This window comes from Pelmatolapia mariae, linkage group LG12 (genome assembly GCF_036321145.2).
Source record: "Pelmatolapia mariae isolate MD_Pm_ZW linkage group LG12, Pm_UMD_F_2, whole genome shotgun sequence".
NCBI classification, from domain to species: domain Eukaryota; kingdom Metazoa; phylum Chordata; class Actinopteri; order Cichliformes; family Cichlidae; genus Pelmatolapia; species Pelmatolapia mariae.
Genome location: NC_086237.1, coordinates 9,960,007 through 9,983,472, shown reverse-complemented (window position 1 = coordinate 9,983,472; position 23,466 = coordinate 9,960,007). Strand labels below are relative to the sequence as shown.

Genomic DNA, 23,466 nt, shown 5'->3' with positions numbered 1-23,466 from the left:
AACAGGAAGAAACCTCTAGCACAGGGGTGTCAAACTCAATTGGACAGGGGGCCAAAACTCAAGGCACACTTTAGGTCGCGGGCCAAACAAGATAAACATTTACTGAACACACTAAAACAATGTTTTTTAAACATAAATATGAATAAAAACAGACAGGAATATTATTCCAGATTAAATAAACTTAAAAAAATTAACTTTAACTTTAAATATTTTGCTCTTTATAAAACTATATCCTGTCAAAATTATGCAAGTTAGAAATATGAACATGTTGCCAAAAACCCCAGAAAAAAATAAATGAAAGCAAACACAAGGTTGGAGCTGCATGTAGACGGAGCTGGGCATTGCTTCAGGAATGGAACTAATAAACTGTGCGGCCCATTCAGTGTCGTACTTTCCCTTGAGTGTATCATTACACTGCAGCTCCATCTGAATCTGCACAGGTGCAGTTCAGCAAAGTCCGCTGACTTGGTTCAACATTACTTGGCAACAGGGAAACTGGTGCATTTGTGACAGCTTCACTTGAAATGCCTTCACCGCATCATACATGTCATGTCCATGAACTGACAGATTTCCTTGCTGAGCTCAAAAACTCTATTGAGAATTTTTATCCCAATTCAGCCAACGAACCTCTGTATGATAAGGAATGTCGGCAAACTCTGAATCTATTTCCCACATAAAAGACTGAAATTGACGGTGATTTAAACTTTTAGCTCAGATAAAATTTACGGTTTGCGTTACGGTGATCATTACATGCTCCATTTTTAGGACTTTACCACACAGCCTTTCCTGGTGTATGATGCAGTGATATGCTGTTAACTCACCGGTACAGTTCTCCTCCTGCATCTTTACTCGCATCCTGCTGACTAGTCCGCTTTTTTCATCGCACAACACCGGCGCTCCATCTGTTGTAAGTCCAACAAGTTTGTCCCAGGGCAGTTTCATGTCGGTTACACTTTGACATACGTTTTCAAAAATGTCTTTTCCTGTCGTTGTCCCGTGCATCGATTTAATGTTCAATATTTCCTCTCCACGGATGAAGATGGCCAGCTGTGCAATGTCCATCATGTCTATACTTTCATCCACAGCAAGAGAGTATGCAATAAAGTTTTTGCTTCTTTCACACAACTATGTTCTTAAATCAGTGGCCATCTCACAAACCTGATCAGCAATAGTATTTCTGCTCAGGCTCACATTTGCCAAAATCTGCGTTTTGTCTGGACACAAGACGTCGCACAGCTTCATCATGCAGCTCTTCAGAGTGGTACCGGGCTGATTTGGCTATCTCCTCTGCTACAATAAAACTTGCTTTCACAGCAGCTTCACTTTGTGATTTTTGCTCTGGTGAAAAAAGTCTGCTGAAATGTCAGATTCTTCTTTAGCTCTTCTACTTTCTGTAGTTTCTGCTCTGCATTTAGGTTTTTCAGCTTATGTTTTGTCTCGTAGTGCCGTCTTGAATTAAAATCCTTAATTACAGCCACATTAGCTCCACTAATAAGACACACGGGTTTACCGGCAATGTCTGTAAACATATATTCAGTCACCCACCGGTGCTGAAAGGCTCTGCTTTCAGAATCAACTTTTCTCTCCACCATTGTGAGCTGCTAGCTTCGCAATAACAGAAGTTTGACTTGATTGATGCGGGAATGTTCCCAGTTAGCCTAGCGTTCAGCATGGAGGCTGCAGCGCTGCATTATGGGATCTGTAGTTTGTCTATTATTAGCGCCTCACATCGCCGGGCCATGCATAACAATAATAATACATCTATATAAAATGATCTCGCGGGCCAGATATAAATGTACGCCGGGCTGGATGTGGCCCGCGGGCCTTGACTTTGACACATGTGCTCTAGCAGAATCTGGCTCAGGGAGGAGTGGCCATCTGTCGCGATTATTAGAGGTCAGGGGGGAAGACACGACAAAGAGAGCCAGAGATGAATAATAACTAATAATTAAATGCAGAGAGGTGTATAAACACATAGTGAGTGGAGAAGGTGATTGAATGTGCAAAACCCACGTAATGTAATGGAAAATCTTGTTTTTATGTCTTTTTGGGATTTGTTTAGTGTGTGTGTGTGTGTGTGTGTGTGTGTGTGTGTGTGTGTGTGTGTGTGTGTGTGTGTGTGTGTGTGTTTTTGTTTTGTTTCAGACATTATGAAAAGCAGCAAGGCACATCACTGCACATTAAAGAGCCACAGGTAACAAGCTGCACATCCAAGGACAAAAAGTCTGCAAAGAACTTTAAACCTGATACTAACTTGTGTCCTGTTGTAGCTGGATTACATTTTGGACTGACAGCTTAAACAGTATTTGAAACAACTGTCCAGTGACACCTCATGCAAAGGAAGTTAAAGTTCACTTCGCCCATCTTAACAATGGAGCCTACCCACATAATGTACCAGATTCAGCCCAAAACGATAAAGCTAACATAGAAATATAAGAAAATAAAAGACCATAACAGACAAAGTGAAACTAAAGTGGTTTGCTGGATTACCCCAGGGAATGCCCAGAACTGAAAGCCCAAAAAATCTGATTTTAAGATGAACAATTGCTTGAAAAGATCATTTTATGTTGGTGCCAGCTAAAAAAAAAAGTTTTTTAAAAAGTTTTACACTCTGAAAGCAGTGCCTGTCTTTCAGTTCACCAGTGAAGCGTTATGTATCTGATGGAGGAGGAGCATGTTAAACAGACTAAAATAATGTACTGGTTCTGCAGAACACTCGATCATTTCTTTTCTGGATTGTGTTGAACAGATTTAATGGTGGGCTCACATCATTTAAGGGTTCATATTGGGCATGTGGGGTTTTTAGCTAAATGTTTGCCTTCTCTTGAAACAGCAGCCTCTTTAGCATCTGAAGCGCCTCTGTTTTTCAGAAATGGTGCTGCCAGCTGCTGAAGTCAATCCGCAGCCTGATGACGGGGGAGTCCTACACTGCTGGTGTTTATGCTGATTGCCAGAACTTTTCAGCAACACCTGCAGAGGATCTTTTGAGCGCTTCTTCAATCAGACAGGCGCTTGCTCTGCATGTTGGACTGCTCATGAAGTCCTGCTCAGGGAGACAGAGCTGGCAAGTTCAGAGTAGATTTTCCTTTGTTGTTTACAGTTTTTATCTCCCCTTGTGGGAGACCCTTTGAACTAAAATCCCACATCTGCCTGTGTTTCAGTGTCTGTTAGAGAACTCCTGTGTAAAACAGGTTGCCTTCACTTTTTTCAAAACCCAAGCTTTGTCTCTTTGGAGAAAACCCCTCTGTTAAAAGGAGAAGCCGCCGTTTTTACAGCAGTGTGTTGGCATCGTGTGACAGCTTCACTCTAAAATAGACTGTGAGAAGTCACGCAGCCTGCGTGATCGAGCATGTGCGAACCTGAGATGACTGGGGTGACATGCAGAAGCTGTGAAGAATGGAGGCGCTAGCGTCGGCTTCAGTTTAGCTTTTCGAAACTGGCATGTGCTCTTGTTGTTGAAGCTCGCGCCATTGCTTTCTGGCACCTGGCAAATCCTACAAATGCCAGCTGACCATTAGCTCTGAATTGGATAACTAAGTGAAACTACAGTTCTGTGAACAGGGACAATATTTCCCAGCATGGCATTCCAGCAAACATGCTGGAAATGTGTTCATTAAAAACTCACATTCACCGGCAGACAAACTCACATATTCCTGCTGTACTTTTCATAAACACACGCAGGCAAAAGCAGCAACGTGATCGCTCAACTTACATTCTTTTCCTGCTGTCCAGCAAAATGCTGCCTGCACTTGAAGTCTATTCCTCCAGGTTGCTACTGGAGTAGAAACTCGACATCTCTGATACTGTTTTGGAGACACTCCAGGATGATGAACCATTTGAGGTGAGGTCCAGGGAGGAGCTGTGTGGTCTGGCCTCAACCACAGCCCCGCCAGGCCCTGGGCCTCCTATAACTTTCACCTTGGGCTGCTCTACATCGTCCCCAACCTGTAGAATAGTAGACACGGTGGTCTCCATCCTGCTGGCCTTGTAAACACTTGTCTGGGTCTGAAGATAGCGAGTGGACTTGAGTTCGAGGCCTTCATAGGAGCCTTGAGGGACGCAAGGGCAGCAGCGGAATGCTTGTTTAAAACCAGCTCGAAACCTGTGGAGGAAATACACAAATAAATCTGTTCTCCTGTGATTTGGCTGCATGGTGACTCAGAGGTTTACACTGTTGCTTCACCCCAAGAGAACCCTGGGTTCAAACCTGGATAGGGCCCTTTCCCTTATTGACATCTATCATCCCCTCATAAATAAAATCATCATTTACAAACTGATGATTTTGCTGCCTGCACTTTCTTTTTCAATTACAATTCTTTACTCTGGTGATCTTTGTCTAATATTAAAATTTGTTTAATAATCTGAAACATGTTAATGTGAAAAAAATAACAAATAAAAACCCTGAAATCTATTATCTGGCATCAACCACTATATGAGATTATGGTGGTTTAAAGGTAAGAGTGCTGAATTAATCAACCGTGCAGTTGATTTCTTCTTGTTAAATTTAAGGGAGAAATTTGCTATTTTGTTTTAATGTCTGACCAGGGGTGACAACTTGGGAAAGTTACGAAAAAAGATGACAAACATACAAAACTATCACCAGTTTAGCTCTGCAGAGTTTTTTCATCTGTTTGCAAATGGCCTGGTTTTGTTTGATCTCTGTGTGTGGATGAAGCCAGGAGTACAGTGCCAGGCAGTGGCAGCACAGTAAGCAGGGTGGTGTTATAACTGAGACACTCAGAGTCAAACTGGTGTTGTAACTATTCAACGTTACCTCTCTGTGAAGCCCCAGTAAAAACTCAGTGGAGCATTTAGCAGCTAAAGAGATATTTCCACACAGGAGTTGGTTAGAGAGTGAACATTAGACCTAAATTGGTCAGATGGACTGAGAAACAGCTCTAAATAGAAGCTAATGAAGCTCTCTGTGGATTCTGGTTGTGTAAACAGAACGGTGACACATTACTCATTCCAACTTTATAATGAAATTTGTGTAGCTTGTTGCACAGCCTCCAAGTAAACAAAAAGTCATTTAATGCAGGTTTAAAGGACACAGCTGGTTCATTTTTTCCTCATCTTCTTACTGGTAAACTACAGTACAACAATAACATCCATCCAGTGAAACACATATGCTCTAGATATTTTAAATGTAAAGGAAACTGTAAATCTGAGTTATTAACATTATATTTGTGGTGCAATTGTATGCCAAAGACACTAGAACATCATGTGTCTGTACAATCAAAAGATCATCTGTCAATGGCACTTCAGGCATGAAGCTAACAGCAGATGTAAAACTGTAACAGTTTAACACACATGTGCAGTGACAGAAAACAAAGTGATTTTAAAAAATAGTGATCACACAGAACGTCCAAATATTACTGTTCATTAACACATTTGCAGGTGTTACAAAAAAAGACTAAAAATAAATCAAAACACTGACAGAAGACACGATGGAAGTATTTTGCAATATAGATGACAAAAGCCTGACATGAAACATCTTCAGTAGACAAACACAACCAACAGTGAAGCCCAGACAGAGAGAGAAGAATGAAGGGAAAGGCAACATCTCTGTTGCTGAGAGCGAGCGATAAGAAAGAGACTGATGAAAAAACACTCACATTGGTTATGCATTTGAGCTCAGGGAGACAAAAACCGCCAGTGACTAAACCTATAAACCTCACCTCAGCCCACACATTTTCATTTTTGGGACTTGGGAGGTAAAATACTCAAGTGTGAAATCGCATTTCTCTGAAAGCTCAAAGGCAATTAGCAGGTTACAGCAATGGAGGACAATGGAAGATGCTTCATTAAAGAAGCATCTTCCATTGTCTTTGTGAATGATGATTCAATCACAAAGTCGAATATTTTAGATAGATAGAAAAGATAGGATAGCTTATTTCAAACATGTCAATGTAAGTAAAATAACAAGAGAGAAGCCAGGAGTACAGTACCAGGCAGTGTTAACCAGCAAAAACTGCTTTAAACTTCAAAATTGTTGACAGTCACATTAGCTTAAGTGTGTACCATTATAAAGGAGTGTCTGGTGTTTAAAATTTGCGATGTTTTTTGATGAGGTTTATGTTCTTATTGCCCATACTAAGTAATTTTGATATAAATCTATTGTAGCCTAATGTAGCTTTTTAAAAACCCAAAGCCTACATTGTCATGGGGGGCTGATTGTTTTTTTCCCTTATTTTCTCAAACGTTCTGGTTAAGTTGCATGTGGAGTTTTAACTCCATCCCTTGGAGCTGTGATCCTTATGTGATGCTTAAAATCCTAAGTTTTCAATCTCAATTGAGCTAGATAACGGCTCAGAGCAGACTAACGGGGCATTAATGGAAAAAACAAAAGCTGTTTAGAACGCACTGTGTGCTACTCTTGTCAGCCACATCTCAATCCAAATCAATGACTCTTTGATGTACTTGAATAAGAAAATTGCATCACGAGGTTGCTGTCCACAAGTTTGAAGCAAAAGAAGGATGCTGTCATGTCAGTCTTAACCAGAATCTTTGAGGAATGTCTCAAAGCCTACGACAGGAAAAATAAAGACAGTTCTAAACCTCAGTATTTGATATGTGGAACTAGAGCTGGGCGATAAAACGATAACGATATGTATTGCGAAATAACTTTTTCTCGATAGAAAAATTAAACTATTGCGATAGACCTCATCTCTCTCTTGCTCTCTTAAAAAAAAGAAGAAAAGAAGAACATCCAATCCAAATTAAGTAGCGCAGAGCCGAACCAATCACAGCCGCAGCGTCACGTCACGTGACTTGTTACGTACAGCACAAGTGCCAAGCCGCGCATGTGTGGTTTGGGAAGCAGCCAGCCGCTGGTAATGGAGGAAATGAGTGTGTTTCGTAGTGATGTGTCGGTCGCGAACGAAATGGCTCTTAGAGCCGGATTTTTGACGTGAACGACGAGAGCCGGCTCCTTATCGCGAGCCGTGGGTTTTTTTTTTTTTCTTTCTCTCACCCTCTCTCTCGCACTTTTTTTCCGCTTCACTCCGCACACGAGCCTTGTGCTTTGCGCTGGGAAGAGGGGGGAGGGGCGGTAGTTACACTCGCAGTAGCACAGGAACAGAGCGGGAGGGAGAGAGAGAGAAAGAGAGCCAGGGACAACAACGTCACATTAGAAAGGTATAGTAATCATCCACAACTATTTTCAGTTGCGGATGATAAAGGATTCAGAAAGTTCAGAAAGCTATACAACAAGGAGAGATTGAAAATTTCCTTTTAGTTCTCAGTTTTTGATATTGACAAAAGTTAGTCAATTTTGTCTGTTCTTCTGTAAAACAAACTAAGATTTATTTTTAGAATTAACATTTTGTTTCTAAGTGGAATTGACAATTTAGTAGTCTGTTTTGTTTGTTCTATTTTGAAACTTAAACGCTTTAGCGGCTGCCTTTTGTGTAGTTTGCAATATTTGCCTTTATTTATCTGAAAAAGTCTCATGTTCCTTAAGTACATCTACCCTGTTGAACTTATTATGGGAAATAAATAGTAAAATCAAGACAAGCTGCTGATTATTTCACATTTTACTTGTGAGCAACGGCACATTTAAATCTTAAAAATATAGTTATTTGTATTTATATCGTGATATATATCGTTATCGCCTGAAATGAAAAAAACATATCGTGATATGAAAAAATCTTATATCGCCCAGCTCTATGTGGAACTAATAAGATGGCCTGTGGGTGAAGTAGTTGCATGCATAATGGTTTGGAGGTGCTAACTAACCTGTCATTTAAGCAGCAGTAGATGATGGGGTTGTACATGGTAGAGCTCATGGCCAACCACATGATAGCAAGGTAGACCTGCTGGATGTATGTTTCCTCAAACATTTCGGGGAAGAACTGGTGCAGCAGGAAGTAGACATGGTAGGGCAGCCAGCAGATGGCAAAAGTACATACCACCACAATCATCATCTTCACCACCTGTTGAATACATGATTACGCAATTATGTTTTGTAGATTTCTCCAGTGTGAACATGATTCTCAGTCAGACAAAGATTAATGTCAGACCAATTACAAATTGGTATCCTTAAGGAGCCTTAAGGTCATTATTATTAAAATAAGATTTCAGCAAAAAATCATCCATCCATCCATCTAAAAAGGAACCCCCATGTTACTCACGATGAATGTATCGTGAGTAACTTGGGGTTCATTATCTTGTTCAATGACACAAAGGAATGGAGGAGCCAGAGATCATTCCATTAACCTCCCAACTGATAGATGTTCTTTGGGCCAAAGCTCATTTAAGGTAGAGCAGAAAATTTGTCTGTGGACAGAAGAATCAAAATTCAACATTCATTTTTGGAAAAATGCCTGTGAGAGGAACCATCTGACGTGGTCTCTATTCAAAAGCCTATATTTCTGATGGTATGAGGGTACATTAGTCCCTATGACAGGGGTCGGCAACCTGCGGCTCCGGAGCCGCATGCGGCTCTTTAGTCCTTATAGTGCGGCTCCGCGTGGTTTGGGAAAATAAATTAGAAGTATTTAGCTGAAGTGTATTTTATTTATGTTAGTTCTTTTTTAACTTGTAGTTCTAAATTGGAAGATTACTGTGATATTGAAATATAAAAATACAATTATATTCTATTATTTTTTCATCGCTCAAAATAAGCGTCACACTCGCGGAAGCCGGTATACCCGCCGAAACACCGTGCATTTATCGAGACTTTCAACCCCAGGTAGGCCAATTATGAATCTTCAGATCCACATTATGTCAGCAGCTGTTCTCCACCGTGAATTATGTTAAAAACAAACACCGCTCACGCCTCACAGACGACAGCTTACAGTCCTGCGTAAAGATGAAAGTGACTTCGTACAGCCCCGATTTGCAGACGCTGTGCGCAGAGGTTCAGGAGCAGAAGTCCCATTGTAAACACATCACGGCAGACCCGACGATGTTTGCATGAACATGGTTTTCAGCATCTCTTTATTGACCACTTTTCACACACGGTTGCTGTACACATACAGCCGGCTGTAGCTTTTCAGCTCACAGCCCGACACATACCAACAACAACACAACAGCATAGATAGCACAGACGTTAAGGCAGCGAGGCGTGATTGCGGGTGCCGCTTAGGTGCGTCCGCCTCCCCTGCAGCGGTGCTGCAGACCATGCCCCACCACACACATTAACCAATTAAAATACATATTTAGGCAGAATTTTGCAAATATCTATTTTTCATTTTTCCAATTATTTTTTAAAAGTCAGGTCAAGGCTCCAAAACCCCAAAGATGATATAAGGGTGGCGGCTCACAACAGTTTTTCTTTGCTACATGGATCATTTTAGTCCAGCTGGGTGTCTTTCCTTTTGTTATATTTCTTTAAGAGTTCAAAATGTGTTAATTACATAAATAAAATGTAATTTTCTCTATAGCACTAAATGGATTTCATAAGCAACACACCTTAGTTCTTCACAAAAAGCATAAAGGTAAAAAACAATATATACAGTGTTATCTTCATTTTAGATGTCAAAAAGTATTTGCGGCTCCCAGTGTTCTCTTTTGCGTGGAAACCGGGTCCAAATGGCTCTTTGGGTGTTAAAGGTTGCTGACCCCTGCCCTATGACATTGAAAGCTTGCACATTTAATACGTTTTATATGTTCTAGTGTGAATTAAATTTGAGTTTTTGAGATTAGCAAATCATCGCATTCTGATTTTATCGATATTTTACACAGTGTAGTAACTTTTGAGAATTTAGAGTTTATAGAGTCATAGATGAACTCAATATGCTGTCTAACACCCAGAGGAAATCCACACAGACACCCCCATAGAGGCTCCCCATGATTAGCGAGAGCAGTTCCCCAAATAAGAGAGTGAGCCAGTAAAACGTGTCTCAGAAAACCAGTACTCACAACAGTGTTACAGCAGGTATTGTCAGTTTCCGGCTTCATTTGTTATCTCTTAATGATGAGATTACAAGCTGCACTGCATCGATTGTTTCCACTGAGAACTCAGCATTCACCAATGTCATTTTAACAAGACATTGGCCAGCAGAGCCAATAAATCTGTTTGTGCAGAAAAGTCTGAGCTACTTTGAAATCTTTCTGGGCAAAATAAAAATATCATAGATCATGAGACACCGTCAGCGCTGCCAAGAACAGACAGTGCTCACTGACATTTAATAGAGAATAAACAGATGATAATTTGACACATTAATAACTGTCTATTTTGAAAAAGCTTTTCAATATGTATATTTTTTCATTTTTAATTGTAAGAAGTAGAATAAGTCCAATAATAAAAGTGATTTAGGGAAATGCCAACTCTAGCATATGCACTGCTAGCATGCTAAACTTTAGCAGAAGTTGGCACTGACCACAAAGAACTCCTGAGGGTGTAGTTATTGAGAATGCAATTAGCTCAGCAGGTTTTGGAGAAATGAAAGTGATCTCATAGTGGCTGTTAAAGACAGTGGCTCACCAAAGTGACAAAAGAATTTACCGCGGAAGAGACGTGGTTTTCTACACCTAATGAGCAAGAAGAAGAGCTAATGGTGAAAAGAGTGGATTAAGAGACTGCAGTTGGTTAAAATAGCAAAAAGTGGTCTGAAAGAAAAAAACAATCTAAAGTAGAAGAAAGGACTGAGAACTCAGATTCAGGTGTGTGATGCTATGATGATTTTTTTATCACACGAGGAGACATCAGTCACATCCTGCTCAGGGCTGCAGAGCACAAAAATATTCTGATTACATTAGTGGTGAAATCCAGTAGGCAGGTTACCTTGCGTTTGGCAGTCAGCTGCTCCTTGTAGCGGTCAGAGGAGTCCCCAGGGATCTCACTGGCCCAGAGTGTCAGTCCCACCACCAGGTAAGCACAACCCATCAGCAGCAGTGGAAATGAATATATGAGGATGACCACACACACGTAGTACCTACAGACACATATTCTATATTATTACAAAAATATTTATCTATTCAAATAAAGTCAATAAGTAAATGCATTTTTAAAAGCAGACGCATTGGCATGTATTGCATGGTAAATGAACTAGCTCTTTTCTACTCAGGCATTCAAAGTAAATCTAATGGAAAAACTGTAGAGCAGCCAGGATTGAAGCATGACCCAGCCTAACTGACTCGCAGCCACCCCACTCCAGCACAAATTAGTCAAGACAAGGCACAAGATGTGATACCATATGCTGAACTCATATGTTTTATCAATCAGTCAACAATTCAATTTCAGTTCAATTCAATTTTATTTATACAGAGCCAAAACACAACAACAGTCATCTCAAGGCGCTTTATATTGTAGGTTAGACCCTAGAATAATACATAGAGTCAACAGTAGTCAATACTCCAGAAACTTGCACTTTGAAGTAGGATTTGGAGCAAGAACTTGATCTTATGCTGCATAACTAACCTGCTCTGGTACCTGTTGGATCAAAAAGTGAAAGAACTGGATTTTGTAATCTGACTTACTCCTAGACTCTGGCATGCGGGTGCAGAGTCACACAAGTGTACCTTTTGGATGCACTTATTCAGACCAATTCTTTGTGCTGTCCTTGCCTAAAGAGTTTGAAGCTGGCAGCTCTGTTCTTGGAATGGGCTCGAAAGCTTTATTTGTATCAACAGACAAAGTAGTGCTCAATTTGTGCATTGTTCCAGAGTGAGGCTTGAAGTGAACCCATTACTACTGATAATACTGTTGGTGAATTAAAATAATTTCCCTTTAAAAAAAAAAAAAGCACAAAAAGTTGCTCACACACAAATACAGATTTCATAGGAAGAAAAAACCCCCAAAGAAATAATTTCCCTGAGGGTTTTACAGCCTTCTTGGTGTGAGCCATGGTGAGTTTGTTGAATCTAAAAGAGTGTCAGAAACATTTCTCTGTCCTGTGATTTTCCTTTGTTGTTGTCATCACGGAGTGATCTGGTTGCAGAGCATCAGCTTAGTTGTCCCTAAAGTGACTGTTAGAATAGAATAGAATAAACCTTTATTATCCCACGGATGAGAAATTTCAGTGTTACAGAGCTCTTACAGCAAGGGAAAATAAAATATAAAAGGAAGACACAGAAGGTGGTCCTATAAACATAAGCAACCAAAGTTTGTATATACAGGTATATACAGGTAACAATTTACAGAATATGTATAGAAAAATTGAAAAATTTTATGGAGATATGTAAAAAATGTACGGGGTTATGTATAAAATCTACAGAGCTATGTATGAAATGTACAGTAAACAAACAAGCTGGTGAGTAAGACCAAAAGAATGTTAAGCTGCATTATAGAGTCTGACAGCTGCTGCTAAGAATGACCTGCGGTAGCGCTCCTTCCCAGACTGTGGGTGTAAAAGTCTACTGCTAAACGAGCTGCTCAGTGCTCGTACAGTCTCATGCAGGGGGTGGGAGGTGTTGTCCATGATGGATGTTAGCTTAGACAACATCCTCTCCTCCCCAACCTGCTCAATGGGCTTCAGCGGACAGTCCAGGACAGAGCTGGCCCTTCTGACCAGTTTGTTGAGTTTCCCCCTGTCCCTCTCTGCCATTCCACCACTCCAGCAGACCACAGTGTCGTAAAATGTCCTTAGGAGTGTCCGGTTCACCCCAAAGGATCTCAGCAGGTGGAGACGACTTAGACCCTTTTTGTAAAGTGCATTTGTGTTTGTGGACCAGTCCAGTTTGTTATTGAGGTGAACACCCAGGTATTTGTACTCCTCCACCGTTAGGAGCATATCATGAAATGAAGGTGCTGGACTATGGGTCTTTGAGCTTAAACATCTGATTATTGGTTCTTTGGGCATTTTGCCTCGATAAACGTTTGGTGTATATGTTGTATCAGAGCAAATGTTAAGTTGCTGAATATCCACTGCACACAATAAGGCATTTCAAATGTTGTTCAGTCCTATTAACGTTCAGCCTTCTCTTGCTGCATATTTTTTACAGGTGTTAAAGAAATGCCTTATTTAGAGTTAGACACTGATGGTAGCATAAAACAATCAAGAAAACTAAATAAATTATTTATAAGTGGTCTGAGCTCATAGGCATGTCACTGGTGAGTGGAAGTTCCTGCTGTAGTTAATAAAAGGTCTCTGAGTATGTTCCAGTTCCATTACCCTGGAGCACCGACAAAATAAACACAACTGTGAGTGGAGGACTGAATCAAATAATCCTCAGTGTATCTGCAGGAGGAATTTAGAAATTTATATTTTGATACTTTATAACGAAATTTCAGATGTGAGAGTAGCAGTTAGAAGTCTTCTTTGTCCAATAAACTGAAACCCTTCATGCAGTAATTAGTTATGACAGCTTCAGTATTTAGTGACTGATGATTTGCAAATCTATCACAGACAGTGTTTGATCATGTAAACTTTGTGCACTGTGTGTTTTATGGTATGTTAATCTGTGCACCAATGCATTAACGTCCATTAAAATGTGGAAAATCGTGTTATATATATCTGAGAGCCCCTGACTCCAGCATCCACAGGGGGACAGTCTGTTTTTCCCCTGGGCAGAGGAACCTCAAAGGACCTTTCCAAGGCAATAAACTACAATTTTGCATAGTATGACCACACACACACACACACACACACACACACACACAGAGTGTCAACGTAAAGGATATTATTGCTCCAAGTCAGTGTGTCATCTGCAGTGAAGAGTCTAGACAGACACAAGTCTGCATTATGGAGATAACGTATCAGTACATTTCTAGATGACTAATAATACTGTAAGTGGTCCTATAGGGAAAACATTTCTGAGAATAATACAGATTGGAATCCAAAACAGAGGAAGTTCTTTTAGCTTATAAACAGCATTACACTTTCCAGCCTCTCCACCAAGGAGGTTAGTAGTTAGTTAGTATACTGGTGCTCAGACTGTTCTCAGAACTAAGCAACTATCTCAGAGTGTAACCAATAAACCAAAGACAGAAGAGCAAAATGCTATAGTTCCCTGTAAGGCTGGCTGCAAGTCAACCCCCATTGATTACCATGTTAAAATTTGTAACTTTTGAGCACAAATAAGAATGCTTACAAGGTAAAATAACCAAAAAAGTGACCTGCTCTACCTCCTGAGCCACAGCCACCCCAAAAAATTCATCAGGAACTCAGGAGGAGAGTACTGAGAAGGAGCAGAAGACTGCAGTTGTGATAGGTGTGGCAATCCCAGCAGACAGTGATATTAGGAAGAAGGAACATGAGAAAATATAGCAGTACTAGGGAGTGAAGGAGCAACTGGAGCAGATGTGGAAGACAAAGTCCAAACAACAACATCAGAGGTCTCTGTCCATAAGAGTGCAGCTCAAGGAACTGCTGCTCAGTAGCCTCAAACTCCCAGGCCTCTAGTAGAGGACCAGAGATTGAGGAGTACAGACACAGAGATGCAATCGCCCACTTCGTTAGGTACATCTATAATTGTTCACATAAAAATCTCATCAGCCAAAGTAATGGCTATAACTGTCAAGACAACCTGCTGAAGTTCAAACTGAGCATCAGATTGGGGAAGAAAGGTGATTTAAATAACTCTGGACTCTGCATGGTTGTTGGTGCCTGACGAGCTGGTCTGAATATTTCAGAAACTGCTGACCTACTGTGACTTTTCCACAAAATCATCCCAAAGTTTACAGAGACTAGTCTGAAAAAGAGGAAATAGCTCTCTGGGTGAAAATGCCTTGTTGATGTTAGAGCCTGGAGACGAATGGTCAGATAAGAAGGCAACAACAACTCGAAAAACTTGTTACTTCCAGTTTATACATACATTTAACAGGAAACAAGTTAATGTATAATAGGTCCTGTTTCACAGCTTAAGTTACCTCCTTTGGTTTGCAAGAGTCAGGAGTTGATGTTACAAATATATCTTTTAATGAAACCCTGCCTTCATGCATCACCTGTCCTTCCTTAAATGTTCTTAAATTTATCGTGAAACTGGTACACAGCTGCGTTCAACTTACTCCATGTTGCTCACTGGCTCACCGTAATTAATGTTTTGACATTTTTCTTCCTCTTGTTTCTACATGAACATGGGGAGGAGTGCAGTAAAATGTAATCACTTATTTAAATAGACTAAGAATTAAAAAAAAAGAGCTTACATGCTATGAAAGTGAGTGTGTACAGGGGCAGGTAACACAAACACAACTGCCTTCACTACATGGCTGAAGAAAATCAATTCAGAAAAAGGCAGAGCTGCCTGGATCCATGTAGACTGCTGCCCATAGGAGTAATAAGCTTAGCAGAGATTCTTACATAAATCTCTTTGTATATGTGAGTTTAGTTTATTTATGTTTGAGTGTATTCGTATGATTGATACCTTTGCAATTCAGCTCAATTCTATTTTATCTATATAGTGCCAAATCACAGCAACAGTTGCCTCAAGGTACTTTATAGTTCCAGATACTATCATATTTTGGTGAATATAGACGTAAACACATGAAATATTTCCTCTGCTTATTATGTCTGGCGTCAGTTCTTGATTTTTTGAGCATAATAGCTTGCTAAATCCCTGAATGAAAATGCATGTTAAAGGTAATAATCATTTCTCAATCATCTATCTTCCGGCGCCCCCCGTGTGCGGCAGCCTGTTACAGCAGCTCTGCTCATTCCGAGTTTCTTTCTTTCTTATCTTTTCTTCTCGTAATTTTTCTATAACTAACGTATTAGTAATTAGACTCTGCAACCATGTTCTACCGTTTTGTGCTAGTTCTGGTCGTTTTTCTTAGTTTTTTTCTACTTTTTTCACCCGTGTGTGGGGACCCAGAGCAGGGATCCTTTGTTTACAGTAAGGATCAGCTGTTAGCGCTGCGTCCCACAGCAGTACTGCCGGCGGACAGACCCGACATTCCCAGCGAGCTGAGGAGGAAAAGACGGGGGTGTCGTGCTGGGAAGGAGCGCCGTCGCCCGAGAAGGAGACGTTATCGACCATCTCTTCCTTCTGTAATTATTGGAAATGTACGGTCTTTGCACAATAAATTGGATGAGCTCACGTCGCTAACCTGGTCACAGAGGGAGTACCGGCAATGTAGCATCATGATGCTAACGGAGTCGTGGCTAACACCGCTAACTCCGGACACGAGTGTGACACTACCGGGATTCCAGCTGCTTCGAGCGGACAGGACAAGAGACAGCGGTAAGAGGAAAGGAGGGGGACTGGCAGTGTTTGTGAATGACAGATGGTGTAACCCTGGGCACATCACTGTAAAAGAACAACTCTGCAGCAGAGACATTGAGCTGTTAGCCGTTAGCATGCGTCCGTACTACCCGCCCCGGGAATTCTCGCATGTTATCGCGATAATAGCGTATGTCCAACCAGAGACTATAAAACACTGGACTTACTGTATGCCAATGCTGAAGAGGCATACAGTTCATCACCTCTCCCTCCCCCTGGGCAGATCTGATCACAACCTGGTGCACCTTGTCCCTGTGTATGAGCCCTTAGTGCGCAGGGAGCCACCAGCCACCCGCACAGTACAGAGATGGTCGCAGGAGAGCGAGGAGGCTCTTAAGGATTGTTTTGAGTCGACTGTGTGGGAGGTGATCTGTGACGACCACGGAGAGGACATCGACAGCCTTACTACATGCATTACGGACTATATTAATTTCTGTGTGGATAACACCATACCTACCAGGACTGTACGGTGTTTCTCCAACAACAAACCTTGGATTACCCCGGAAATTAAAGCTGTCCTCAAGCAGAAGAGGAGGGCCTTCAAATCCAAAGACAAAGAGGAGTTGAAAAGGGTGCAGAGAGAGTTGAGGGGACTGATAAGGAATGGGAAGGATAGCTACAGGCAGAAGATGGAGAACCAGCTTCAGCAAAATAACGTTGGTGAAGTCTGGAGAGGCCTCAGAACCATCTCGGGCCACAAACATCAGAACTCTCTGCCTGGGAGGGATGTGAGGTGGGCAAATGAACTGAATCATTTCTTCAACAGATTTGATTCAGCCATGAGGCAGGCTCCAACATCGGCTGCAGACTCAACCACCCCCACTGCTGCTGTTCCACCTCTGACACCTCAGACACTTCACACCTCCTCTATTCACCCTGCTCACTCCTCCCCACCCCCAACAACAGCATCCAATACACAATCAACACAAGGCTCCAGCCTGTCTCTCTCAACCACCCAGGTTAGGAGGGAACTGAGGAGGATTAATGGCAAGAAGGCAGCGGGTCCAGATGGCATCAGCTCGAGGGTCGTCAGGTCCTGCGCGGACCAACTGTGTGGTGTGATGGAGCACCTCTTCAACCTGAGCCTGAGGCTGGGAAGAGTCCCACAGCTCTGGAAAACCTCCTGTGTTGTACCAGTGCCAAAGACTTCACGCCCCAAGGACCTCAACAGCTACAGGCCGGTGGCTCTGACATCCCACCTGATGAAGACCCTGGAGCGGCTGGTCCTGGCTCAGCTTCGGCGCCTTGTGAGCTCATCACTGGACCCACTTCAGTTTGCCTACCAGCCTGGCATTGGAGCGGATGATGCCGTCATTCACCTCCTACATCGCTCCCTCGCTCACCTGGAGACTGCTGGGAGCGCTGTGAGAATCATGTTCTTTGATTTCTCCAGTGCCTTCAACACTATTCTTCCCTCGGTTCTGAAGGACAAGCTGGAGAACTCTGGAGTGGACCATCACCTCACTACCTGGATTTTGGACTACCTCACCGACCGACCACAGTATATGAGGACTCAGGGCTGTGTGTCGGACAGGGTCGTCTGCAGTACGGGGGCCCCACAGGGAACGGTTCTGGCTCCGTTCCTCTTCACCATCTACACTGCAGACTTCTCCCACAACTCCACCCAGTGCTTCCTGCAGAAGTTCTCTGATGACTCTGCTATAGTCGGCCTCATCACTGATGGGGACGACAAGGAGTACAGAGGACTGACTCAGGACTTTGTGGACTGGTGCCAGCTGAACTACCTCCAGATCAATGCCAGTAAAACCAAGGAGCTGGTGGTAGACTTCCGCAGGCACAAACATCCTCCACTGCAACCACTGAACATCCAAGGTATGGACATTGAGACTGTGGACAGCTACAGGTACCTTGGTGTTCATCTGAACAACAAACTGGACTGGACTCATAACTCAGACGCCCTCTACAGGAAAGGGCAGAGCAGGCTGTACCTGCTGCGGAGACTCAGGTCGTTTGGAGTGGAGGGCCCACTCCTGAAGACCTTCTATGACTCTGTGGTGGCCTCAGCCATCTTTTATGGTGTGGTCTGCTGGGGTGGCAGCATCTCTGCTGGGGACAGGAAGAGACTGAACAGGCTGATCCGAAGGGCCAGCTCTGTTCTAGGATGCCCTCTGGACCCAGTGGAGGTGGTGAGTGACAGGAGAATGGTGGCTAAGCTGTCATCCCTGTTGGACAGCATCTCCCACCCCATGCATGAGACTGTGACAGCACTGAGCAGCTCCTTCAGTGGGAGACTGCGGCACCCACGGTGTGGGACGGAGAGATTTCGCAGGTCTTTCCTCCCCACTGCTGTCAGACTCCACAACAAAGACTTTAACTGATCATACACACACATCCACAAATGTGCAATAACACAAATGTGCAATAATCTTTCTGGCACCGTTGTATTTTTCACTCTGTTGTATATAGCATTTGTATTCTATTTTTATCCTATTGTATATTTTATTCTATTTTATTCTACTGTATATAGTATTCTATTTTTATTCTATTCTGTACAGTTGTGTACTGTATTTATTCTTATTTTATTTTATTCTAATTGTCCTTCATAACTTTTGCACTGTCCACTTCCTGCTGTGACAAAACAAATTTCCCACGTGTGGGACTAATAAAGGTCATCTTATCTTATCTTATCTTATCTTATCTTATCTTATCTTATAAGGTAACTATCTTTACATATCTGTTTGAACAAGGCAAAATGAAATTAACATTTACATATAAACCAGCCCCTCTTTAGCTATAATGTCATAAGCATTCACGTCAGTAAGACTTGTCAGTTTCACCCTGGGCAAAGATGTCAAGGTGAGCTTTCTGACTCACAGACGTAAATGGCCTCCCATTGTGTTTCAAAACTATCTTCATACGGTGCTTTTTCATTCAAAGAGCCTTCAGAGACTTTACATCATTGCCAAAAATGGCACCAGATGCATATGGCATATGCACTCATTCTGAAGCGGTCCTTCATACGGTCTCCTCTCTCTAGACAATGAATTATGATGCAGACATGTAAAGCAAGCAAGGATCTGACTGAATCACTCACTTATGCTTCAGATTAGCATACTTGAAGTGGCTTTAAATATATTACTACATCCAGCATCACAGAAAAAAAGCTTCCTATGCTTACATTTTGGCTCTACATTGTGTAAATAACCAGTGTAATGAAATGTAATGAAATCACTCAATGAAATAAAATGACTCAAGCAATCCACTAATGTTAATGTCAAATGTGGTGGTCAGAGGGCCCGGTGGTGCCAGTGTCCGGCAGCCTCGCCTCTGTCAGTGCGCTCCAGGGCAGCTGTGGCTACAATGTAGCTTGCCATCACCAGTGTGTGAATGTGTGTGTGAATGGGTGGATGACTGAATGTAGTGTAAAGCGCTTTGGGGTCCATAGAGACTAAGTAAAGCGCTATACAAATACAGGCCTTTTTTTTTTTTTACCATTTAATAAATGAGAGTCCACAGAGACATAATTTAGATACCCAAAACTAACAAAGTAGCTACACAAAGTCAGGTTTATCCACTAAAGCTGATTTTACTTTTCTGTTTATTTTTGAACTTCTTAGTTTTCATTTTTTAAAATGTTTGGTCTTTTTTCACTATGATGATTTTCCCTCATCACCACATTCAAACCTTCTCATTTCTTGTATGCTTATGATTATGGTCATGATTCTTGTTGAATCCCTAGCTATTACTGTTCCAGTGACACTGGCTGGCGACACCCTGTTAACCAACAGCTTTTAGCACAAGGAATATTTCCCGAAACGATTGCATGTGGTTGCTCAAGACGTCTGGCAGTCGATGTGAAATCGACAGCTAAAGACTCAGTAATAGGGACCTAGAGATTGTTCAAGTGAGGATTTTTTTCTGGAGGTCACCATGGGGTTGCTAGCTTGTCTTCAGGCCTATGTGACTAGGTTTTTTTACTGTTAGCTTCCAAACTGAAGGTAAGAAATAAAGTCATACCATGCTTAAAACTAGCTTAAATAGCTACTACAGACTATGTACAAAAGAAAACATAAGAATATGGAGAATAAAGCTAAAGCATAAGTGCCTTATAACTGAATTCTGTCTAAGCAGAGATGTACCTGTTAGAAAAGAAGACCGACTGTGCAGATGGTTTATGGGAATTTACCATTTGGCTTACTTGATCCTTAGCCACAGTTAAACCTTTTCTGATTATTATTGCTGGGTTAAAGTCTTAGTGGATAATGTTTGGATCTTCAGAGTCAAAAGAGATGCCAATGTTAGTTTTGTACTCTCTCAGTGTGGAGTGTCCTTTGGTTTGACAGTGAAGAGCCACCCTCAATTTATCACACCCTCTTTCAAAACACTAAAAAACTTTAAGACAGAGGACTGAAGTGAACTACTATGCGAGAACTATTTCTATCATTGAAATTTATGGCATCCACAATTTGAACACAGTTCAGCTTTTACATCTCTAGGGGGAGGGAAGTCTGTCCTACTGGTGTTTGGGAAAAATGTTAAAAGGTTACTTTAATTAAACAATCTTCTTTATATATGGACATGTTGGGATTGCGTAACTAACTTCATAATATTCATTCATTTACATTTATATTTTCTGTCAAACTGGGGCCTAACATGGAGGCTACATTAGCTTTAGAAAGCTGCAAATTTAATTTTAATGATTTTGTCCATTTTATATTAAAGAAGACATGAATACTCAGTAGCTGATATATAGATTCACGAATCCACACGTTGCATGGTTCTGTCATCCTGCAACACTTTGGCTTTAATGAATACACCACAAGATTTTAGAAAATGAACTTACAGTTTGATATTTATGTCCAGTGCTCAGAGCAGAAGTAATTGTCTGGTTAGTAGTTGTGTAATTCTGGCAGATGAACTAACTGTGGGTCAGCATTTAAAACCTCCCCGCCTGTTAATATGTTGTGGTATTTTCCCCCATTTTATACCATTTCAGATTTCTTTTCACTCCGTTAGAGGTTGTTGTGTTCATCGCAATGGCTGCCGACAAATCACAAAAGGAAGTCGGTGTCGATATTCCAGAAATAAAATCATTTGTGTGGCTTAAATGCTCATTGTTGGCTGGTTTTCTGCAGCAGACAGGAAGGAAAAAATCTGTCTGTGACATCATTTCTTGACACACATATTCTCTAAAGGTGTGAATGCTTGTGCTGGTGCTCACAAACACCAGCTACTATCTATGTGTGCTGTTGCTGTTTATATATTGCAGTTATCTGGGCATTATTGACTTAGTATTTCAGCAGCAGTAATAGATCAATGTTGTGGTTTCTGAGGAGAGTCTTATAGCAGAAAGCCGCCAAGATTAAGCAGCATTACACACATAATGGAAATGTCTGGCATACACGTAGTGCATATGCTCCTTTATCGGGTCAGTAAAATATTTAACAGGCCTGGTTCTCTCTGTGTTGCCAGATTTTGTATTTTGGTTTTTCTTTGTTTCTGTTCCCCCTGATCTTTGGTTGTTTTACCTTCTGTCTTTGTGGTTGAGGAACTGTAAGCAGCAACCCCAGAAGTGTGTATATTTGCAGTAACATGACTCAGGAAAGGTGATTTAGTGCTTCATTTATTATCTCTTGTTGCAGAGGACACACTGAAGCATCTCTTATGAACATGAAGGAGGTAATGCAGTCCCACAATTCATAACATCAATTAATGCTCAACAGTAAATCACAAAAAGTGTTGCAAATCGTGCCACTCTGCCGCTGAGGTTTTGAATCTTCAGCAGCAGGTAACATTAAACCCACAGGTGTACCTTGAACATTGAAAAATTTGAAAAAGCTCTTGCTCCCTAAACCTAATAATTGATTGGGCTTCCCTTGGCAGGAAGAACAGCAGTCAAGCGTTTATGATAACTGTCAGTGAGTCTTTCCTCTGACTGTGAAGGAACTATGGCCCACTTTTCTTTGCACATTTCTTTTAAGTCACACTGGTTTCCAAGCAAGAATAAACTGTTTAAAGTTACGCCAAAGCATCTCAATTGGATATAACTCCGGACTTTGACTAGACCACTCCAAAAGATGAATTTTGTTTTATTTTTTTAGCCATTCATGTGTTTTGGTGTACTACATGTACTTGAGCTGTCAGACATTCTCCCTCAGGATGTTATGGTAGAAAGAAGAACTCTTAATTTCAGCAGGTTATCCTGAAGCAGCAAAGCAGCCCCAGACCATCACACCACCATGTTTCACTGTTGGTATGATCTCCTTTTTATGAAATGCTGTGTTAGTTTTGTGCCAGATGTAACGAGACTCAAACCTTCCAAAAAGTTCAACTTTTGTCTCATCAGTCCACCAAATATTTTCCCCAAAGTCTTGGGGTTCCTCAAGATGATCGGCAAATGTGAGACAAGCCTTTTTGCTCTTTTTATCTCATGGATACCATTTTTGTCCAGTGAACACTCAGTCTAACTGAGACTGAGAATTTCCAAGCATAATTGTGGTTGGTCACAGTTAACTCATAATTTAACAAGACTGGGGCTATTTCACAGGGTGAGGTAGGTTTGAATAGCCGCTTTCCTTTAAAAAGTCTTGATGCATGCTCAATCATCCAGGTAAGTAAATCCTAAAAGGTTGATTCTGTTCATCTGGACGTAACGTTTTCAGTGGGAGAAACGTTTCATCACTCATCCAAGTGACTTCTTCAGTCTCAGCTGACTGCAGGTTTCCCCAACCTTATAAACAGTACATTGCACAATGATACTTGATAATTAGACATCGGGGAAACCAAACAACCTCTGGCTAAATGGATGGCACAACACAGAAGAGCCACCTCGTCAGGTCAGGACTCAGCAGTCTATTTACACCTACAGGCCAGTGGACACTCTTTCAATGATGAGGATGTACACATCCTGGACAGGGAGAAACCCTGGTTTGAGCGGGGAGTCAAGAAGGCCATTTACGTGAAAAGGGAAAGACCATCTCTGAATTGAGGAGGGGGCCTAAGGGTACATCTTTCACCATCTTACAATGCTGTGATTGCAGCCATTCCCCAACTCTCTGTGAATGGTACTTATGGCCATTGATCAGTGGTCTTTGATCAGTGGGTTTTGGTCAGTGGTTGTTGATCAATGGTCATGACGATTTGCATATTAATGATCAAGGAACTGACCTCACAGCCCATTGTTCATTCAGTGGGCTGGTTTCAGTCACTGTGCAAATGTTTATAAGATTCGGGAAACCTGCAGTCAGCTGAGACTGAAGAAGTCACTTCGAAACGTTTCTCCCACTGAAAACGCTACGTCCAGATGAACTGAATCAACCTTTTAGGATTTCCTTTAAAACCTGAAATGATCCTTTAAAAGCTACACTTTGAATTTACTTGGGTATCTTTGACTAATATTAT

The 23,466-nt window shown here is 41.5% G+C and overlaps 1 protein-coding gene across 2 annotated transcripts in view; it reads right to left on the bottom strand.

The window, feature by feature from the left end:
- Positions 1–3,756: 3,756 nt before the first annotated feature.
- tacr1a (tachykinin receptor 1a) overlaps positions 3,757–23,466 on the bottom strand; it is a 44,793-nt gene continuing 25,083 nt past the window's right edge. Inside the window, exons 3-6 of one of the 2 annotated variants that reach the window (XM_063489837.1) lie at positions 10,730–10,880; positions 7,738–7,934; positions 3,913–4,102; positions 3,757–3,873 (exon numbers count right to left, since the gene is read on the bottom strand). In XM_063489837.1, the coding sequence (XP_063345907.1) occupies positions 3,757–3,873; positions 3,913–4,102; positions 7,738–7,934; positions 10,730–10,880 (655 nt within the window). Of the gene's footprint in view, positions 4,103–7,737; positions 7,935–10,729; positions 10,881–23,466 lie in introns of both variants that reach the window. The other variant, XM_063489836.1, reaches the window with a different exon arrangement.